This window comes from Phoxinus phoxinus (assembly GCF_949152265.1).
Source record: "Phoxinus phoxinus genome assembly, chromosome: 2".
Classification (NCBI taxonomy): Eukaryota; Metazoa; Chordata; class Actinopteri; order Cypriniformes; family Leuciscidae; genus Phoxinus; species Phoxinus phoxinus.
The window spans coordinates 31,627,103-31,649,290 of NC_136877.1; the positions used below are offsets into that span (position 1 = coordinate 31,627,103).

At 38.9% G+C, this 22,188-nt stretch overlaps 1 protein-coding gene across 8 annotated transcripts in view; it reads right to left on the bottom strand.

Annotated features, from left to right (window-relative positions):
* Positions 1–7,028: 7,028 nt before the first annotated feature.
* The window catches only part of chd9 (chromodomain helicase DNA binding protein 9), a 74,576-nt gene continuing 59,416 nt past the window's right edge, over positions 7,029–22,188 (bottom strand). For 5 of the 8 annotated variants that reach the window (XM_079605412.1, XM_079605413.1, XM_079605418.1 and 2 more), the window contains 16 exons: positions 21,615–21,704; positions 20,750–20,853; positions 20,553–20,670; positions 20,349–20,406; positions 19,582–19,630; positions 19,217–19,469; positions 18,162–18,367; positions 17,178–18,047; positions 16,049–16,209; positions 15,574–15,804; positions 13,118–13,295; positions 12,859–12,998; positions 12,525–12,746; positions 12,146–12,283; positions 11,953–12,057; positions 7,029–10,487 (listed from right to left, as the gene is read on the bottom strand). In XM_079605412.1, the coding sequence (XP_079461538.1) occupies positions 9,600–10,487; positions 11,953–12,057; positions 12,146–12,283; positions 12,525–12,746; positions 12,859–12,998; positions 13,118–13,295; positions 15,574–15,804; positions 16,049–16,209; positions 17,178–18,047; positions 18,162–18,367; positions 19,217–19,469; positions 19,582–19,630; positions 20,349–20,406; positions 20,553–20,670; positions 20,750–20,853; positions 21,615–21,704 (3,811 nt within the window). In that variant the 3' untranslated portion in view covers positions 7,029–9,599. The remainder of the gene's footprint in view (positions 10,488–11,952; positions 12,058–12,145; positions 12,284–12,524; positions 12,747–12,858; positions 12,999–13,117; positions 13,296–15,573; positions 15,805–16,048; positions 16,210–17,177; positions 18,048–18,161; positions 18,368–19,216; positions 19,470–19,581; positions 19,631–20,348; positions 20,407–20,552; positions 20,671–20,749; positions 20,854–21,614; positions 21,705–22,188) is intronic. The other 3 variants (XM_079605414.1, XM_079605416.1, XM_079605415.1) reach the window with 3 other exon arrangements.

Sequence of the window (22,188 nt, forward strand, 5' to 3'; positions counted from 1 at the left end):
AGCGAGCCCCCTGTGGCAAGATGGCCGCCGTGTGCGGACGTTGACCTCCATTGGCCAGCAGCGCGGGCAAGACATCTAGCCTTTATTATATGATATCTATGACCCAGACTACATTCCATGTTGTCATTATCACGTGACCCACTAGCGTCAGTTGCGTCGCTTCACTGCCATTCACAAATCCTCTCCCGTGGCCTCATGGGATAGTAAAGTGTCCATCGTATGCACAATGGACTTTATGCACAGCTGCACTACTTCCTGAACTTTACCCAGCTACTTTTGTTTCCTGTCTGCCATTATTGGACAAACTGATTAATCCAGGTGTGCCTGACCAACAACAATAATCAGACACACCTGGATTAATCAGTTTGTCCAATAATGGCAGAAAGAAAACAAAGGAGCTGGCTAAAGTTCAGGGAGTAGTGCAGCTGTGTATAAAGCCCATTCAGAGTAGGACAGCCTTCGTTGTGCAGGTGTGGTGGAGTGTTGAGTCCCATTGAAGTGATGCGGTCTTCGAATGATGCAACCTTTGAATTGGGATGCAGCTATGTTTTACTCTACAAACTGTACAGCAATTAAACAAAACAATTAACTTTTTTTTTAAAGAAATATGCTATAGAGTTAAATAGGTCAGGGCAATATTAGTCCAATATGAGTCCAGTACATATGAAGATAAATAAATGATATTGGCCTACAAATAAATTATAGGTTATAAGTCAATTTAATTCACAATGAGTAAGTAAAAGAAGAACAAACCTAATGGGAAGACTATCATTACAAATAACTCTGAATAGTTCATGTCACCCTTTTATGTGGCTTCATCTCTTATCAAAATGTGGTATTTTACAGGATTCTCTTGCCCATATGAAAATAAGAAATGTCACCTTGGTAGCTATAGATGAAATAAAACGTTTTTTATATTACATTTTATTTCAAGTATCATTTTGTTTTTATGATTTTAGTTTAATAACTAATAATAACAGTGCATATTTTGTGGATTCATTATTTTCTACTGTGACACATAATGCATTGAATTAATAACAGCAATTGCTACAAGTTGGAATTGATGCGGCCCCCCCTGGAGCTGTGAGCCCCCCATCAGGGCCACCCTTTCACCCCATCACTGATTGCACAACACACACACACACACACACACACACACACACACACACACACACACACACACACACACACACACACACCACACACACACACACACACACACACACACACACACACACACACACCCTTTATGTGGCTTCATCTCTTATCAAAATGTGGTATTTTACAGGATTCTCTTGTCCACATTTACAACAAGGGATAGATGATATTTTAAGGTCAGAGTGACATGGTGGCTGAATGAATGACATTTAGAATATGTTTTCCCATTTTTCTCCATTTTCACTGAAAAGACTTCTCCCTGCCTCAGCTCAAAAAAAAAAAGAAAACCTCATCTGGGAGATGAATGGCTACACCTGCCAGGCAGGCATTTTATATACACACACCAGCAGCTTTCACATAATTACACTGCAGCTGCCAGAGCGCTGCTCTTACTCTCATTCACCTTGAGACAGAGCAGATCACACAACACACACATGATGCACATTCATGGAACCAGCTGCTTAGTTTCACTCACCTTGAGCCAAGACACAGATCAATCACACACAACTTAGCTCTACTGTAAATAAACTGTATAATGCAGAATTAATATTATTATTAATAATGTATAGATTGAACTTAACTTTACAGTCTTAATGAGCAAAGTAAATGTATGTATACCCTCAGTAGACACTTTTATTTTGGCACATTACAGTTTTAATTCTTAATGTCACAGATTCAGCATGGTGTTTGAAATAAAGAGATTCTGCTATTTAAGTTCACTGAACTCATTGTGTTGTTGTTGTGTAACAAGCATGGAATGAAGTCTGCATTTTGCAATAGGTTGAGTTGTCCTAATGGACGTGACCATTTGAGAATGACTGTGTTGAAATGGATGCACATGGAAGCAGCAATGAGGGCATATTTGACATTTAAAGTTGAGAAAAATAAAATTAAAATAAAAAATGTATCATAACACCCCGACCGATCTGAATAGAGTGCGACAGGAAATTTTTTGTTGTTGTTGTTGGCCAAAACCTAAAAATAACTTTGGGTTCCATTGTCCTAAAGTCAAATGTGTTTTTAAGATTATCATGATGAACAAAACGTGTTAGAATCATAAACTTTTGTAGGTCACAGAGCTTATTTTCTGTAATAATCTAAAAGCGTATGTAATGATCATATTGAGTTTTTGTCGAGCTAACTTTCGGTTTGGCCTGCAAAAATACATCATCACTGCAGCCCTCTGTTGCCACAAGGCAGGATAAATTCATGAATTCATCTTCTCTTCATCAAATTTTGACTCTCATTTGCATATTACATTCAAAATTGATATTGTCCAGCATTTTGAGTCTGGTCATCAATTTCCTCACACGTTTCTCATTAACAAGGGCAGTGTCTGCTTAAAGAACGGTGATGGCTTTGGAAAGTATTCCATTAAGTCTAATGGCTTTTGTTTGTGAAAATCCTGTCTGGAGTGTCTGTCTGCATTTCTTCCTCATTTTCATATTTAGTTTGAACAGCAAGTGAATCTCCTGATATGATAAAACATGATATGTGAGGCAAATACATTTTATTTTTCAGACGTGTAAATTGAATCATCTCAGATCCAGATGTTGGTCACACTGCATACAGAATTACCCAGTGAAGCGATATTTCTCCCGCCAATTGTCTGTGACAACAATTAAATTAAATTGATGTCAATCAATGGCTTGCACTACACTACACTCCCGCAGAGGAGCGAGTGTATTAACATAACATTCCGTTAACATCAATGGATCATTTGGTTTCATGTAACCACAGAGATAATGGGTATTTTAAGCATTCATTCATATTAATTAACTGATAAAGAGAAGATAAGACACCAGCTCTCTGCAGGTGTGTTTGCTCTCATCAATAATGAGAGGAAGTGGCATGCAGGAGAAATACTGTAAGTCCTTCTTTTCATGCATCATCTGAAATTAAAAAGCTATTAAGCGCCACATTTTCTTGAAAAATGCTTTTCATTTATCGTTTCAAACATTTAATTTATTCACAGTATCCATTTGTTGAATAATAATATTTTGCAGCAATTTCCTGCTGTCTTTCTGATGAGAGTGAAACTGGGCTTTATAGAACAGCTTTTCTGTGAGCTCAACCCACTCTGTGTTAATAATCTTAAAACATACATTTCACATTGAATGCTCTCAGCAAGGGGTGCAACTGCAGAAAATGCTGATTCCATAAAGAGTACTTTTGCCCCCTAGTGGTGCTCATCTGTATGTGCGTCCGGTCAAGATTTGCTTATCAGAATGTGATAGTAGTAACACATGAAATCACAGCCTGCATTAAGGCCAACAGTCTTCAAGAGGAAACATCTTTATAAACATAGGCTAAAATGTTTTAATGAAAATCTAAAATGTGAGGGTTTGGTTTAGTGGAATAGGGGGTTGAAAATATCATTAGTTCAGTTAAGTATAAAAACGATAACTGTCAATAAAAAAGTCCCCACTCTGACGGAAATCTCTTTAAAACCACTTTGTAAAGTAGCCTGTTTTAGCATTTATTATTTTTTAGGCACATTATATCACATTTGATCTTGTGCTGCATACACAAGGTTTGTCAAATGTGCATGAATTTCATATAAATAATATACAATTTAAATAGAGAAAGAGAGAGAGCCATCTGTTGGTCTTTGAATATATTTTTCTACTCCGCAGTGAATTTAGCATAATGTTAATATAATAAAGTGTGCATGTGGGGTGTAAAATAACAAATTATAATGCATTTATTATTTCTTAAGAATATTTATTTACATTCTTAAACAGCAGAATCTACTATAATATCACAATAACAATATTATAACCTTTTTAATCTTTGATACTTTCCTTATAAGTTTAATCACGCAATGAACCATACAGAAGGAAGGTATTGAAGTATGTATAATGGACAGAGATCACATGATGAGATGAGAACATAAAGTAACAGGCTGGGATGTAGATATCATCACACTCTCCTGGAAACTTAGCAGATCACATGCAGCTGGACTGGAAATAAACTGAAACAGATAAAAGTCATAAGTGTGTAATATAAGTATCATCAAGTGTATGATATCTTAAAAAAACACAGGTCTATATTGGCATCGATGGTTCCATGAAGAACATTTATCATCCATGGAACCTTTTATTTGAGAACTTTTAAGAACTTTTCACTAAAATGTTCTTTAGGGAACCAACAATGGTTCTTCTATTGCATTGTTTTGAAAACCCCCATTTGGAACCTTTATTTTTAAGAGTGTTTCAACAATTCCTGATGCTGTTCTCTCACTTGAGCAGATAAATAAACTATTATGCAGCATCATAAAATAAGGTGATATAGGAAATAGTTTCCTGACATGTCAAAACACATTTGTGAATCTTACCATAGAAGCTTGAGGAAGGTAGCCAGCATAAAAGAGAGTATCAGCTGTCTTCTGTCTCAACCCCATTATTCTCTGTGTGTGAGATTTCATTGACATTGTCCTCTTCTTTGTCCGATGAGTCGCCTGATTCGGCTGATTTGGGTCTTTCTCCAGGTTTTTTGGATGAATCCACAACTTCAGTACCTTTACTTGAGTTGCACCCCATTGTGATATCCGAATATGCCTGTATTGAATATTTTGATGCTTAAAGACAACAATAAAACGTAGCGAAGTATCTCAGTAGATGTTGTCCAAAGGCAGTAATGTGCTCTTTAGAAGTGCATCATATACAATCTCTGCCTAAGTAGTATGTCTCCTATAACAGTGTTGTGGAAGTCAGGGCTCTGATTTCTATGACAACACAGTGAACTTCCTGTTGGCATTGGTGCGGGTACTGCAAACATACTTCAGCATGGTCACAATTAGCAGGGTTTGTTGATTTAGATTCCCGCAGACTTTGTGTTTCACCTGCCAGGCAACGCGAGTTGCCATTTAACCTGATGGCGTGTGAAGACATGGTTACTGATAAACACAGCAGGCCTGGTTGTCAGTCAGTGTCTGTCCATTGTAACAAATGAATGACAGGTTGAATAAGCATGAACAGCCTCTTTCGTTAATCTCTGTCCACAGGGTCAGAGCAGAAATATGACAACACTGACACACTGATTCATTTCAGAGGTGTTGAAACACTTCCTGTCTACATGTTTGTGATTCATTGATCACTATTTAATGTTGAGATGCCCTAGAGCAGGGGTGTCCAAACCTGCTTTTGGTGGGCCTTTAGAGTTTAGCTCCAACTTGCCTCTAAACACCTGCCTGGAAGTAAAGACCTTGATGAGCTGGTTCAGGTGTGTTTAAATGGAGTTGGAGCTAGGACACCCCTTTAGGTAGCAGGACTGGACACCCCTAGAGAAATAGGCTGAGTTTAACTCCACTTTTTGACATCCAGTCGCAAACTTCTCTTAGCACATCCCCTCGGGAGAATCCCCGCCAACATTTTAAATGCATTCAACTTTGTCAAGTGAGGGTAGTTTATTTGGATTGAGGGATTTTGACCAAAGTCTACTCATATGTACACTTCAGGCAGATTCGTAGACCACAATGCAACAGGATTGTGAGGTCACAACAGCAACTCCAAGGCAGGCTCCATGGCAGATTCCAAGTGATAAAGGGCTTAGGGCAGAGGCGTCCAATCCTGCTACTGGAGTGACACTGTCTCCAACCCCAATTAAACAGACATGAACCAGCTAATAAAGGTCTTAGGCATACTAGTACTCTGCTTTCGGGCCAAAAATCTGAGCTTGGAGCCCTCCCCTCGGACAGCACGCCAAATACTTATTCTATCTGATTATTTGTAAGTGTGAACTCATGAAAAGGCAGTTTAGTAAAGCGATACTCTGATGCAGTTGAAAACATTCGCTAGAAGTAATCAAATTTGATCAGTTACATTACTTTAATAAAGTATTTGAAATAGTATACTTATTACATTTTAAATAGGGTAACTTGTAACTTTCCCATCACTGTTGATTGGATATGAAGCTGCAAAAGGGAAAATAAAACAACCAAGTGAGTAATTAGAAAATGTTTAACATCTGATTCTTCCTGTTGTAATCAACAACTTGATGCTTTCCCTTACTGTTGATGCACAACACACTGAATAGTTCAGCACATCATCATAATGGGCTGTTTGATTTCTGATGGGATTGGCAGAGATTCAGCTGTAGAGATCTCTCTCTAGATTACAAACATCCTGAGGGAGAGAAACAACTGACAACAGTGCTGAAATCAGGACTGATCACGTTGTTCACTCATTTGTTTTCTTTGTACCTCGTTTCACCAGCAGGAAAGTATAGCGTATGCCCTGTAAGCACCTCAGTCTGAGTTATACATTCTTTCAATGTACTCCCACAATTCTGAAATATAACAATTTGCATACTTTTGCTTGATTTAAAGTAACAACAGAAATCTGTTCATCTGTTCTCAATTATTAGTAACATGTTGGTGAAAGTATAAAATACATCTAGTCAGTTGACATTTTACTTTTAGCTACCTTGCATTACATTTCTGAATAAATGGGATGATTTGGATGTTATATAGGAAGCCCTTTTACGATATCATTATATTTATTTTAAATTGTCCTTGTTTCAGTGTAAATACATCTAAGTATGGATTAATATTAATTAACAACACCTACTGGTTTGCTTTAGTGTAAGTTGCATGTATTTATGCATAATTTATAGTCATTACTATAACTACATGTAACAAGGACACAGTAAAATAAATTGTTACCCTAATTAGTCCATCACTTCAACCCCACAGATTATATCAGTCCCATTCTGTTGTTCCTAACAAGTGTCTTTTAATGTAATTCACTTGCGGTCAAATATTCAATAACATGTAATGGTATAGTTGATGTCCTTTAAATTACAAACGCAATCAAACCAGCCCACTTTCATCACAGATTAATAAAAACATTTTTAGATGTTTTGATTTTAGACAGTTTTAGATTTTAATAACTGGTGCTTCAGCTCAAAACAAACAAATACATTTGACAAATTTCACATGAGACACGATTTTTCTGTAGAGTCAGAATATGTTTAATAAAAATAATTAAACCTCAATTTCTTCTATAGAACTTCATAGAAAGTAATTCAATAAATTACAAACTTTTTAAGACATGTATCCTGCACTACAAGAAGCATTAATTGACTACACAGGCCACAACTTGCAAGTATTGCAACTGTCCAAAAAAAAAAAGGAAGAAAAGAGGGGGCTTTAAATTTCAAAATATTAAAAATATGAAACAAAATAAGCCATGAAAACAAATGAGTCGGTTTGTCAATTCAATCATTTACATAACTGAAAACAAACTTTTATTTGCAGTAGTGTATTTCTATTTCATTTGCTGTTGCATGGTGGATGTCATTGTCTTTGTGCCACAATGGCAAGTCTTGCCCTGATTCTGGTCAGTAGTCCAGCGGTTCATAATGCAACACATGAAATACAACCAAAATACTGAATTAATGTACACATGAAAAAGAAAGAAAACCAAGGTAAATGTCCAATTCTCAGTAAACCTGCAATTCTTCTCAGAACATTATTCAGTTAAATGAGATGCTAACGCTGCAATGTCATAATAAGAGGAACTATATAGGTTTCATGTGCGGTTTTGGGAAGAAGTGGAAAGCAGCAATACCTGTACACAGTTTCAAAGTGCGTGGCTCAGCACGAACTAACTGGAAAGAGGAAGATCTGATGCCACAGTGGAGAGGAGAGGGCATTCAGAACATCTACTGAGGCAAAAATCACACTGAGAGAGATAAAAGTGAGGGCATCTGAGTGAAACCATGATGAATGTAATCATACATGCTTGGAAAGACCCATTAATATTACTGTGTTCACTAGTGAGACAGGCAAAGAGTTGCATTGTGCAGTGCATCCCGAAGAAATTTGCATCACAAATGGAAAACTTCAGTAGCCAAACCTGAATATGAACAAATGTGACGCAGCAGAGACTCGCGTGAATCAAATGAGCCTAACAGTCTAGAACAAGGGTACATCAGCACATGTAACAGAAAGCAAATCACATACACGTCCTGATTCAAAACGCCAATGAGGTTCATCGTGTTGGCCGAGGTGCTCGACTGCAATGAATCATTCTATGAGGGACAGACACTGAAGTATGGCATAAGGACACTTCTAGATCAGTCATTTACATCTAACAGCAGCAAGGCGACTATGTGGATCTGACGTATTTTATCAGACTAAAGGAACATGTAATTTTGACCTGTATGGGGTATTTAACCCTCCTATCAAATCTGAGGACTTTATGTGCCTAACAAAGTAACTGAAATACTACTGCAAATACTTGAATTTCTCTCAATACTTTTACACAGATTACAAACATGGGTGATTTAGCAAGTGATGAACTAATGGGACAATACTGTAGCAGTCTGTGGAAGAAAAAAAGAGGATATACGCACTGCTGTCTGTCGCAAGAAGGTTTGCATGTGAGGCCGACAGGACCTTGGACACATAGATTTTCATGCAAATTGAGGCAACAGTGTTCATAAGCACAGAACGCCACACATGCACACACACACACACACACAGTGCTGTCTGAACGCTAAAAGTAATGTATGAATATATGGATGTGAAGAAAGTGGTCTGAAATAAAAAGGGTAATATTTGTTGGAAGCATGTTTCAGGCAGGGAGGAATGTGTCCCTAAAATAATGTATGATACACTATAGACGTCACCGTACAGCGTGTTGGCAAGATGGATTTCCTGCACCCATGTGTTACGTACAAAACTCAAATCTTTGGGTAAAAATAGCTGTATGAAGATAATTTAAATATAGGTAGGAAGGAAGGAAGGACAGACAGACCATGGGCAGGAGGCAGAGTCCAGGACAGTAAACAGATGCACAAATCTCAAGAGGAGTGAATGAACAAGAACGTGAGTGATGGATGGATGGATGAATGAATGAATGAACAAATGCAGGGTCTCTACAGCTTCAGTGACATTCATAAGCTGCCTGTGTGTTATTGCTGTGGATCTGTAGGTATAATCTGTGAAGTCTATGTGTTCAGGATCCTGCTCAAGTATTTACAAATGAAACCCAAACAGTCGATGTGTTTTTTCTCCCAAAAGAAAATATATTAATTATACAGCTCTGCAATGAGCAACAGCATCCTCATATCTTTAATAAAATTAAATCCCGACATAGTTATAACAATAATGCCTTTTAGTTTTTGCTTCTTGTCTGTTGCAATTGTACATCATGGTGTAATACAATTTCACAAAGTTTTTTTTTTCCGACATGCAAAACGTCTCTTCGAAACGACAATGTACCTAAACAAACACTGAAATCTCATTTCAGTTTCTCTAGAATCTCCGTTTTCCATTTTTTCCTCCGTTACACAACACTTTAGTTATTATATTTACATGGAAACAAAAAAACATGATGTAGTAAATGCAGGATAATTCCTATATGTGTGTATATGTATACATTTCTAAGAGATGTATATAAATATATAATATTTATTTATACATGTATAAAGACTCAGTCTTCGTCGCTGGAATCGGAATCCTCGGATGACGAGGAGGAGCTGTCGGACTCGGAGGACGACGACTCCGCCTTCGCTGAGCCTTCTGGACCACTGGTATCCTTCTTTTCGTCGGGCTCCTCCCCCTCATCGCTGTCTCTGTCCTCTGAGCGGCCGGGCCGCTGGACCGTGGCTTCAGAGGCAGCAGTTTGCAGCAGTGGGGTTGGCTGAGTGTTTGAAGCTTGCGGCTGGTTGGCCACAGGCAGGTTAAGGCCTGGAGTAAGAAGCATCCCTGGGTAGAGCATACTAGAGAGGAGAAGGGGGTTGAGGGCCAGTGAGTGGCCAGAAACAGAAGCACTTGTTTGATTCGAGTTGGTGGCCATTGAGGTGGTGGCTCTGGAGCTTTGACCCTCTGTCCTTTCTGCTTTGCCATCCGGAATCAAAGTCTGAGCCGACGCTTTGTGCGTGGCGGACTCTCCGCCGTTCCTCTTTTTTCCGTCCTCGTCACCTGTCAAACATCCACCGGCCGCTTCCTGCGAGGGCTTTCCGAGGAGACCGCTCATCCCGAGGAGGTTCGGCAGGCCAGTCATTCCAGACAGCATCATAGGAAACATGGCAGCCATGTTGGTGGGGTCGTGAGGCAGTCCCATTAGGCCAGTGGTGAGTTGGAGAGACTGGAGACTCTGGAGGTTGTGCTGAAGAGCTTGAAGACTAGGCAGATCCAGCCCAGTGAGGAGGCCGTTGGATAGGAGTGGGTTGAGCCCCAGGGCGGCATTGGCACTGGCACTGGACATGGTGGCTGCTTTAGCCAGAGCGTTTTTGGGGCGTCGACCTCGCCGGCTCACCTCTTCGGGAACGATGGGGCCAGTCAAGATGCGGTCGAACATACTTTCAGGAAGGTAACCCTGAAAACACAAATACATCTGTAATACAACTAAGTAAAAACATCTATTAAGTTTTAGTTAATATATTGAGTTGGTACGGAAGCCCTGAACCGCAACGTAGAAAAAACAACAAGTAGTATTTCGAGATTTAAGTCGAAATATTTCGAGAATAAAGTTATGAGAATACAGTCTTCCGTAGAGGTTCTCATTTATTTATTTGCACACACAAAAAATGCGCTTGAGAAGTCGAACTGTTTCTGATGGATCTAAATATAATAGTAGCTTTTTACTTTTATCTGGGCTTTCAACAAAAGAAAATTCTACAGGTGCTAATCTAACATGGCATTACCATTTGTTTTAGGACGCCTATAGACGAGCACGAAGACTCCGCCGGAGTAGGTACCACAATCCTGGTCCAAACTTTGTGGCACGCTGACTCGAAGCCTACGTGTCTTCGTGCTCGTCTATAGGCAACACCATCTGGGCCGAGAACATTTAACAGTACTGTCTCCCTCTTCACTGTAAATCCTTTCTGGATACATTTAAAGTGCATCATTCTGTATCCAATCATTTGGCCGGATCTCTCGATTTCCTCAGATATAAAGCTGGATAACTCCATCCAGTCTGAAAAGTGATTTCGCCTGTCTATTCCGGCGCAGTATATATTTTGTAACGTCCTAAAACAAATGGTAATGGACATGTTGTTAGATTAGCACCTTTAGAATTTCCTTTTGTTGACAGCCCAGATAAAAGTAAAAAGTATTTTGTTTAGATCCATGTCCGAGGCAGTTCGCCTTCACGAGCGCATTTCTTTGCACGCACGCACACACGCACACACACACACACACACACACACACACACACACACACACAAACTTCTACAGAAGACTTCTCGTAATTTTGACTTTATTCTCAAAATATTACGACTTTAATTTCGTAATATTTCGACTTTAATTTCGAAATGCTAGAATAAAAAAAAATTACGGATTTTGGGGGCTTTTACATGGGCTTTTTTTCCTTTAGGTATATGTAAAATTATAATTTAATTTATGTTGGGGCTGTCAACATATCAGATTTCCAAAAAGAATAATAACGCAATAATTGTGATATCTATTGAAAAGAAACTTGTATATAGTGTTTTTTCTCTTTTTTGGCCAATGAATCACACTCAAAATATGTGTAGGGAGAAAAACTATTGAAGAACTGCTGATCGGCACTTCCAGTAGACTGTGGTGTCTAACACCATGTTTTTTTAAATCCCCCCCAAAATATCACACATTTTCCCCCAACTTTTTCATGTGCAGGCCTAGTTACTGGCCCTGGATATTATCTTTGGTGTAGTACATAGTATTATACATGTGTAGTATGATATTTAAAAAATGAAATATTTATATCATGGTTAACAGAAATACCAGTATATTGTGACATGCTTAATTTCTGTAAATTCACTGTATTTGGAATGGAAAATGTTTCTCTTTTTACTCACAGATTGTTTAACAACGTCAGCCCACTCTGGTGGGACGCCATACTCTGGATTTTCTTGCAGGAACCGGCTTAAATCTTTCAGAGGTGGAGCAAATGCACCACCAATCTGGAACAAAGAAAGAGGAAACAAATATTACAAACACCCAGCACAGCAAAGAATGTGCACACAAAGTCTATAACCATCATAGACTCACCTTGCGAGCATTTCGCCTGTTGATAATCTGTACTCGCTCTTCTCCAGTCAGGCTGTTGATGTCAATTTTGTTGGGATTTCTGCAGCGATGTCTCTTCTGTTTTGGTCTGCCATCTTGAAACTGCAGCTTGGTTGCACTCTGCAAAAGTAGTAATGATCAGAAACTTGAATCCATGGATATTCTTACAGTACATACATATATATATATATTTTTATATTTGAAAGGATAATTTGATTTTAACATAAAATGAGATGATGGTATTTGTATTGTTTAAGAAATTGGGATTATCGTTAAAAATTAAAACATTTTTGGCCTATTTTATGACATTTATTAAATTATTTTGAAAAACCCATAGAATTATCTAGCATCTGGTATTTACAGGGATAAAAGCTCCCACATCTGCCACGAAGCCCGGGTGCTCCTTCAGCCACTGGTCAAGATCTTTCCGTTTCGGAGCATCCTCTCCAGCTAGTCGCGTCCCATCTTTGAGGCTGATGACGGGAACGCGACTCTCCGTATCGTGGGTACTGGGCCCCTGAGGTGTGCTCAGCCCAGGGGGAGCAGATGTACCTGCTACGCCACCACTCCAACCAGCAGGAACCTGCAGAAGTAGGGGGTGCATTTGCCTTATTGATACTGAAGAATGACAACTTTTTCTTGCTTTCTACATATAGAATTAAACAGTAAAAAAAAAAGTCATAAGCAAGTCGAACCTGCTCTGGCATCACAGAAGGCCTGTTTCTGTTCATAAACAGCAGGTCCATCCCCTCCACATTCTTCCGCCGTCCTCTCCTCCTCTTCACTACAGGCTGTCCATCAATCACTCCATTCAGTCGCATTTGCTCTGGCGGTACTGCAATACCACAAAGAACATGCATTTCTAGTGTCCTCCAGAGTTGTACATTGTGTACAGCGTTATGTGGTTTGTGGGTAAAGCAGGTACCTGAGAAAGTATGTTAGGTTATATGTTACCTTGTGGATAGCTGTTCAGTGTTTTGGTGTAGTCCGCTAGGCTGGTATCAGATGCGTTCTGCAACTCTTGTAGCCGGGCTAAGTACTGCTGTTGGGCGAGAGGTCCCTCCTCACCCTCCAGGGGGCGCTTCAGAGGCAGGCCTTGCTTCTGGAAGGTCAGTTTAAGGCTGCCCTCCTGCTGCAGGTCACAGGCCAAAGGTCAGAGGTTAAGGACACATTGCTAATCAGGCAGTGTCCTATGAAGCCTATGATACTGGTAAGAGACAGGTGAAGGCCTACTGAATAAACAAACAAACCGTTTTTACAGATAAAAACACTCATATAAGGTACTCAAATGACATCAGTTTTTATACTGACAGGTAGTTTTAATCAATATGTAAGTAATATAATTGTCTCTCTAGTGGGTTGAGGCAACACAGGAACACAGAAAAGTCAAAGGACTTAAAGGTGATGTGTGTAATTTAATACATGGGTTGATTCTCACAATTTGGTGTTATCAAAACTTTGCTCCGTCTAAGCATCCTGACCAGTCTGACATTAGCAACATTGGCTCAGTTTGGGAAAATTTAGGGCTGGGACTATCTGTTTGTCAAATACGGTATAGACAGCTGTATTACACTAACATTCAAAAGATTGTTATGCTCACCAACACTGAATCTATTTGATCAAAAACACAGTAAAACAGCAATATTTTTTTTTTTTTTTTACAAATTAGAACAGTTTTTTATTTTAATATATTTTAGATTTATTCAGCTGAAAAAATATGAATTTTCAGCTGAATTATTCCAGTCTTCAGTGTATTCAATATATATTTTTTACATTTATGTAATAACATTAGGGATGCACCGAAATGAAAATTCTGGTCCGAAACTGAAAATTCAGGATGCACTTAGCCTAAAACAAAACCCAAAAACTATAATAAATTAATGAATCAAACTTATTTAATAATCAACACTCAAATAGCTAAAACTAAGTTGTACAAACATTTAAATTGCACATATATAATGCAGTTTTTCCATCAACTTTTTTAATAAAAATAATTGTTTCTACTCCAGTTTGTTGGTGAAATAAACATTTAAACGACAATAAACTGTAATAATAACTTTTCTTGACAGATTTATTCAGACAAGTCACATACATTAAATAATGAAGACATCACTAACAGGTTAAGTAAAAATATAATGAATATGTACACCTTATATTTAGCAAAATTCTATTCTCTATCTATAGTTATTTTTTCTAGCTAACTAATGAGTTTATGGACATTGAATAGTTTTTTTTAAGTTACTTTGTATAGCCTACAAGCTGTTTTATTGACGTCTTTCCCTGGTTGAATCACTGACTGAGCGATTACATGAGACAGTAATTTTGGTAAGTTGTAATGTACCGGTAGTCTTTCATGTAATCTAATCTTTCAACATACCTTCTGGTGTTCACCCATGAGATGATCGGTTCACGTAAGCTTGATCCATGTTGCCGCTTGAACTGAGGCGGCTACAGTGATCATCAGTCACGTCGAATTAAAGAGCGCCAAAACCACATATATTGTTTGAATTTCGTAAGAAAATTGACAGACTTTTAGAATTTGCAGTTGCACATATTAAAAGATTTAAGAAACCATATCATAACAGATTAAAATTGTGAAATTAATATTGTCAATCCAGAGCTAGTGTCTACACAGCTGACAAGTTTAACTGTTGAAGCTCATCCACGTGCACGAGATAACTCTGAACACAGTGAAAACATGGCATCAGAGAAACGCTAATTAAACATCTGTTTCGGTCACTGATTTTGTCCCTTAAAAAACATTTCGTCCCGAAACCGAAAATAGCTGTTCGGTAGCCAATATTTTGGTGCATCCCTAAATAATATGTATAAAAAATATAGTAATATTATTAAATATAATAATATAATGAATATAATAAAACGAATAATTTGTTATAATTGAAAACTTAAATTTAATGATAAATGTCTGTTAGGATGTTGAATACAAAAATAATCATAGTATAGGCCTGATAACTATTATGTTTGTTTTAGCCAAACTTCTTTAAGTACTGAGGTACTGTGAAATTAATGTGGGTAAATTTCCCTTTTGCTACTGTTGCAGAAATTACACACTTCACCTTCAAAGCAAAGGACAGAGGCTAAGACTGATTTGTGTACTGGGAAAATGTTGCAACTTCAGTGTAGTAGAATTGAGTTGACCCCAGTGAAAGTCACAGGAATAGACCATTGGTCTCCAGGCAGGTATAGAAAGCAAACTTCTGAGAACATAAACAGAAAATGAAACCAAAGCTGCAAAATTTTCAAAGCAAAGTCAAATGAAAGGAAGAAAGAAGCAAACAAATACTGGAGGAAAAGGGGGAAGACCAAACAATAAAAACAAACAAAACATGCCAAGCACTGCAATGACATTGCAGATCGGCATTTGTGGGGGAAAACTTAAAATAACATACGTTATTGATTTTGACTGAGAACTCCTTTTCTCTGTCTGCAACATGCTTCTTCACCTTTGAACCCTGAGGGGAGGCTGAGGGGTCTTCTGTGAGCGTGGTTGCGTTGTCCAGGAGTTTGGTGGTGTAGAAAGAAGTCACTGCATTGCCTTCATATGCACGACGAACCCCTGGCCATTTCCCCTTCAACACTGCCTGACATATACTGTCCAACCGGTTTATCATGACACGGTCCTGCAATGAGAGGACAGTATTATTGTAAGGACATCACAAGCAAGGACTGTACTATAAGTTTGAACTGTAAGATTATGGTGAGGAAGAGAAAAACATGTTCCAAAGCAGACTTACGTTTATATAGGTTTATCACTTTTTAGTTAATCAAATTACACCGTTCTTACAGTGGAAGAGCCTAAACTAAGATACAACACTGACAGAGTGTGGCCAGAACTGGCACAAGATGTTGGCTTGGCCTGCTAACCTTTGGCCAGTAGGAGGCAGCAAGCATATATCCGCCCTGGAAAGGGTGGGGAGGGTTGGAGATACCATTGGTCACATGACTGTCCTGCATGTCATCTTGTGTAGTGTTGAGTGAGGCAATGCTGTCTTCGTCAAAGCCTTTAACACCAGGTACTGCTGACGCTACCGGAACACAGACAGACCCATCAATGATATACAGGCCAAACACACTTTAAATATTATCCATTTTTACATTTTGCAAACTCAAACTTCACATGAAAGTATTTCAAAAGGCTATGTTTGGAATTGCACACTTTCATATAATTATTTCTATTTTTGTAGCATGCATACTGTGCAAACACTGTGCAAAAGAATACCCAGAGAACCTACAACATTTGCCAAAATGTGCAATATACAACCAGGGCATACTGCACTGCGTACGGTTTCCTACAATGCAATGTGCTCAACTTTCATTCTTTCCATTAACAGTGTGACGAATGAATCTGAAGCAATGTCAATCTCTTTCTTGACTGCAAGACAGGACTTTTTTATTTTTATTTGGATTAAATATGTATTCTGAGATGTCAACTGAATGTCTCTTGCTGAATGAAAAATATAATGTTTGAAATGTTTATCATTATATACGATTTAATTACATACAGGTTTATTTTTAAGAAACAGCAGGCAGTTTACCGTATATGTGCTGTATAGTACAGTAGGAAGTACACTAGTTCTCCAGTTTCCCATTTGAACCTACACTGAATATATACAAATTAAATGAAGATATAAGCATTTCTCTCTCTTAAAATAGTCTCTAGGGTAGGCATGCTGTCCTCTCCAAAAGACCTGCTGAATTCTTTCAAACCCTAAGAACTGGACATTAATGCATAAGTGAGCTGACTCGACTCGACCTGAATACTATAAGGGAGACACACATGTGCCAGCTCTAAAGCTGGTGTGCTTATTACAGTCATCTCTAGAGCCTGAAACCTCATCACCAATCAAGCATAGCTGAACCTAAGACACAAAATGCATCGTACATGGACTGGACTCAAAGACGCAATAAAATGCTTTACTTGTTAGGAGTGCTGAAGTAGTCCTATAGTTACTGTAGAGGCTGGGATACAACTTAAGTTTATTAGAAAACTTACCGTTCTTTGGTACCTCTTCGCTGTCACTGCCTTCTGAAGATGAGGATGAGGATGATGATGAAGACGAGGAGCCCGAAGAACAGGAGGAAGACGAGGAGGAGGAACTGGATCCTGACCGTGACGAAGACGAGGATGAGGAAGAAGATCTCGATGAAGAACTTGACGAAGAGCTGGACGAGGAGCCGTCCGAGTCTGATCCCGACCTCCTCCTGGCCTCCCTGCGGCTCCGCTTACTCAGCTTCTTCTGTTTTCGAGTAACTGAGTTCGGCGTGAGCGGTTTTGTTCTGGCCGCCACCATCCGACTCTCGCTCTCTCCCGCTTTGTTGACATTATCTTTCTCGTCCACTCCTGAAGGTGTGGGTGGTCTGATAGAGGGTATCTCCATCTTGGGCTCTCGCTCTACACGCTCTTCTTCTCCCTCTGACATCAGCTCCTCCTTCAGTTCAGTTTGGTTCAGGAGTGGTGAAGCAGAAGCCTCTTTAGGCTGAATGTGTTGGAGGGGGGCCGGGATGTGACACTGACCCAGCGAAAGCGTCTGATTCTGGGCTTGGGCTTGTGATACAGTTCCCTTGTTCTGGCTGTAGTTCCTCTGGGCCGCCATAAAGCAGAGCTCCGGGTCACGGAGGATGTGGTAGTCTGTTCGACTGACTCCGTGCTTGGCCGCCCCAAGCAGAAGATCTCGATCGTGTGATCCTGTTTCCCACCACACTGGAAGATCTGGTCCAGGCAGGCACAGTGCGAGATGCTCACCAAGCTGCGGGTGACGCAATACCTGTTCTCTTATCTTTCGCAGCAACTCCACACGGTATAGGGTACGGGACGCACGCTCCTCAGTGATTGGTTGAATAGCAAGAGAGGAGTCCACCATATCTGATGGAAGAGAAGACACAAACTGATGATGAAAGAGGACAAGCTAATGCATTGGGAGACTGGTAGAAAAGCAATGCAAGTGTGTGAGCATGTTTAGATGTTTGTGGCACTTACCTCCCTCTATAGCTGGTAGGCGGCAGACCCTCCTGCACATGGCAATAAAGGCACACAGGTACTTGTGAAGACTCTCGTCAGTTTTCTTGTGCAGTCGAGCCATGGCTCTGAACTTGGTCCAGTCAAAACGGCCCAAATCCGGATCAAAAACTACCCCAAAAGTTGAAACCACACGGTAGAAATCGGCCTCCTCCCTCCGTGTCCACCTATTGAGAAATGGGAGAAAAAAGGATAAATTCTTAGAGTTATTGGCCCACAAACTTAATTTTGTAGAAAAGATAATGCATTTTACAAAGAGGTATGTTACAAATAAAGTTTCTTAAAGGTACACCAAGTATTTAAGTTTTTTTAAATGCAAATCATAGATTCAAGAAGTTTTTGTTGATTAACTCGGTTAAACAGCTGATTATACGAGGAGTCACCCACTTTATGTAAAATAAATTTCTAGGCCACATAATCTCATGTGGGTTTACATAATTTTAAACTGATTTTTCAAGTGTCATTCATTTCTTTTTTTAAAAGCAAGAAAAAAATACTTCTTTATCCTTAAGATGAATTAGGGTTGAAATTCCATACGACTTTTCAAATCTGTACAGATTTTAAAACATTAAGCATCATACACTTGCCAACTTTGTTAATGGTTACAAAAAAAAAAACTGGACATCATACACTAAATGACTAAATGACACTGATTTCCGAACACAACAAACTCACACGGAAACATGCTCCTTGTTGCTGGAGCCGCACAACACATGAAAACAATACGTGTTCTACAGTCGGCTTAAAATATCAAACATGTTTGATATCCTTTGACTAGATGGAATCAAAGTCTGAAGCAAAAAAAAGTCTGTGCCCATCATACACTGCACAACTTTTGCTTGTCAAATTTTGCTGCAAAATTAAAGGCTGCAAAATTTGTAGTGTATTCCAGTCATTAAATAACTCACTATCACAATCTATATTTCGCATTAATTTAATTGGTTCAAACGGAATGAACTTTAGTTAGTTGAAACAGAAAATGTTATGATATTAGGATGTTTTCTAAAGCCTCTCACCGTTGTTGTCTTTCAATCTTAGCAGCAATTTTGGGATTGAGTGTGTCGCTGACGGTGGGAGGCAGAGCGTAGAGGGCTGGGGTCGTAGCCTGCTGTGTCTGGTGGATTTGAAGTATCTGTCTGCTCTTGGTGAATCGTTGAGATGCGGTGATCAGACGCCGCAGTCGGGCCGTCAGCGTGGAGGGCGAGGGCCAATACACCCCTGAGCCAGCACCCAGAGACCCACCTCCACCATCTAATACAGACCCTCCTTCTACATGAACACAAACACACCACTGATGACTAACAATAACTTAATATTAACTCAAAACAAAATAGGGGTTTATTGATAAAAGTGAATAGGAAACACTTTAGTTTGTCTATACCTCCGACTGCATCAGTGATGACCAGGTCTCCCGGGGAGGAAGCATCGTCCTAGAGGTAAGGGCACATGTTAAGTCATAGTTTAACACTATAACACACACATGAAACACACTGAAAGCCCTTTAAAAATCCAGTATTCAACCAAATTTTCAAATAAAAAAAGAAATTAAATAAGAAATTCATAACTGCTGTAAATTTAGTTTTTAGTATGTTTCAGTATGAATTACTTACTGTGTGTTACCATACACACACCATGTGAGGCATTTCCAGAAACATTAGATGACATTTATAATATAATTACATATATAATCGAATTAAGCATTATATTTTATTATATTTATTATACTGAATTCTCTTTTAAATATATTTGTATAAATCAAATTCAAATGTTGATGTCAATTGTTTATAATATTATCTGAAAATATTTTGTAATGCTGCATGGCTAAAATTTAATTTAAAAATAAGAAAAAAGAGAAAGTATGGCTAATCAGTTAGGAAAAAAGTATTCTACATATCAGATAACAAATAGGCTGCTATTTAGTCAAATGAAACACCCTTGTTTTGTGACTGTGTTTACTGAATTGAGACTACATTCCTCTTCGTGTCATTCCAATTGAACATCCAGTGGGCTGTGGCCTAGTCAACTCATGAATTGTAAAATTTGCCCATCCCTGATGTCACACTAGTTCGTATCATTTATGAGCTTGTGTGTGCGCTCGTGTGTGTAACAGTCTTATCAGGGCCAGTTCTCTTTCTTCCACTTGCGTACCTCCATATCGTCCTTCAGCAAAGCTGGAGCAGGCTTATACTCAGGGTCATCCACATCCCTGCACGCACACACACACACACGCACACACACACACACACACACAGACAAACACAGTTACAAACACCTCCGAGAGGTACTGCTGACAGAAACTGATAAAAGACTTCCTCTATCTGTATGAATGGAACACATGTTTGTGTCGCTTACCCATCTATAAAGTCATTTCCTCTCTGTTCGGCAGCGATGGCCTTCTCGTCTGGCCGCCCAACCCTTTCTAAGAAACACAGTGCTGGATCTGCACGAATAGTGTTGTACTTCTCATAACCTACAACACATACATACATTAGTTAAAAGTGTGAACCCACACATAAAGCCTTGAGCGCATCAGAGCTGATCAGACTTACCGTGCTTATACACTCCTAATAGAAGACATTTGTCCGAGAGCATGTCCCACCACAGAGCAGGCATCTCTGAATGATCCGGCTCAGGAACCCAGATCTCGATGTCACTAGCAGAGCAGATAGCAAACGAAACATTTTCAACCAGTAGTATTGCTGTATGTTTTAGTCTACAGCTGTTTATTTCGTTTTTCTATTTTGGAACAGACAAAATGTAAGTCTAATATTGTCATTCATAGAAAATGTTCCCTTTTAATAGCTTTTATACATATTTCGAAGAGAAAAAAAAAAACATTTTATGGTACTTTAAGGTGCTTTTGTTGCAGTTCAACAGCTCCAGTCCTGAATAGTTAAAAGAGCATTCTGGACTTTCTTCTTTTGTGTTCCACAAGGGTTTAAATTGGCATGAGGTGAGTAAATGATGACACAGTTTTCATTTTTGGTGAACTGTTCCTTTAAATGCTGGTATTGGTATTACATGCTAACATTCCTGAAGTTTCCGCAGCAGAACAGCAGATGGCGCTTTAATGTTTATCTTACTAACCAAACTGGCTTAAACTGGAGTAGTTCAAGGAGCACCTACAGTACCGGTATTTATAATCCTAAAATCTTAAGGGATACACAAGTAAAAGTCTTCTGAAACCTTGTACATTTTTAGATTTTAATCCATTTTATATGGTTGAAATACAACCTTTTATTTTTAAGTACTAATAACAATTCAGTTTCTTTCACTTTTCTACTCCCTCTCAAAAAAGAAACTACTGGTACTGCTAGTTTTACCACAATTGGTACCTCAAATGCAGAACACACTCTTGTTTCTTTGCCCAGACCAGTGAAGTAATAAGGTAAGAGGGTCCATGGCAATGCTTACCTGGCATCTATCCCGTCCAGCACTTTTTGGCACTGTGCTCCAATCACCTCTTGTTTCAGATAGTACAGCATTCTGACCCTCAACAGCACCCTACCAGACAAAGACACAGAGAGATCGAGGTCAAAGTGCACACACGCACACAGAAACCCACAACGCGTTCACCAGTAAATACAGTGTGTTCTCTTATGCAGTCAAAACAATGACAAACTGTCCACATCCCTTTATGGGGCAGCTGAGCATTACTGCACTATTCCATACACAGTATTTCTGCATGTTAGGGCTGACTATAAAGAGCATCCTTTGCTAAAATGTACTATAACAGGGAGTCTGTAACACCTAGGCATTCATGGCAGCAGTTGTATGATCTCAAGTGTACCGCTGAGTAAATATGAAACGCATTAATGTTATCTGAACATTAAGGTTAAATCCTAGGTTTTCCTATCAATTCTAAGACAGACTTTTGCCTGTATATAAGGTTAATTATACTGGAGTCAGATAAATAAATGAATGATGTATCTAAGTATCTACATACACATATAACTATACAAAATTATATAATTATATATTTTTGAAA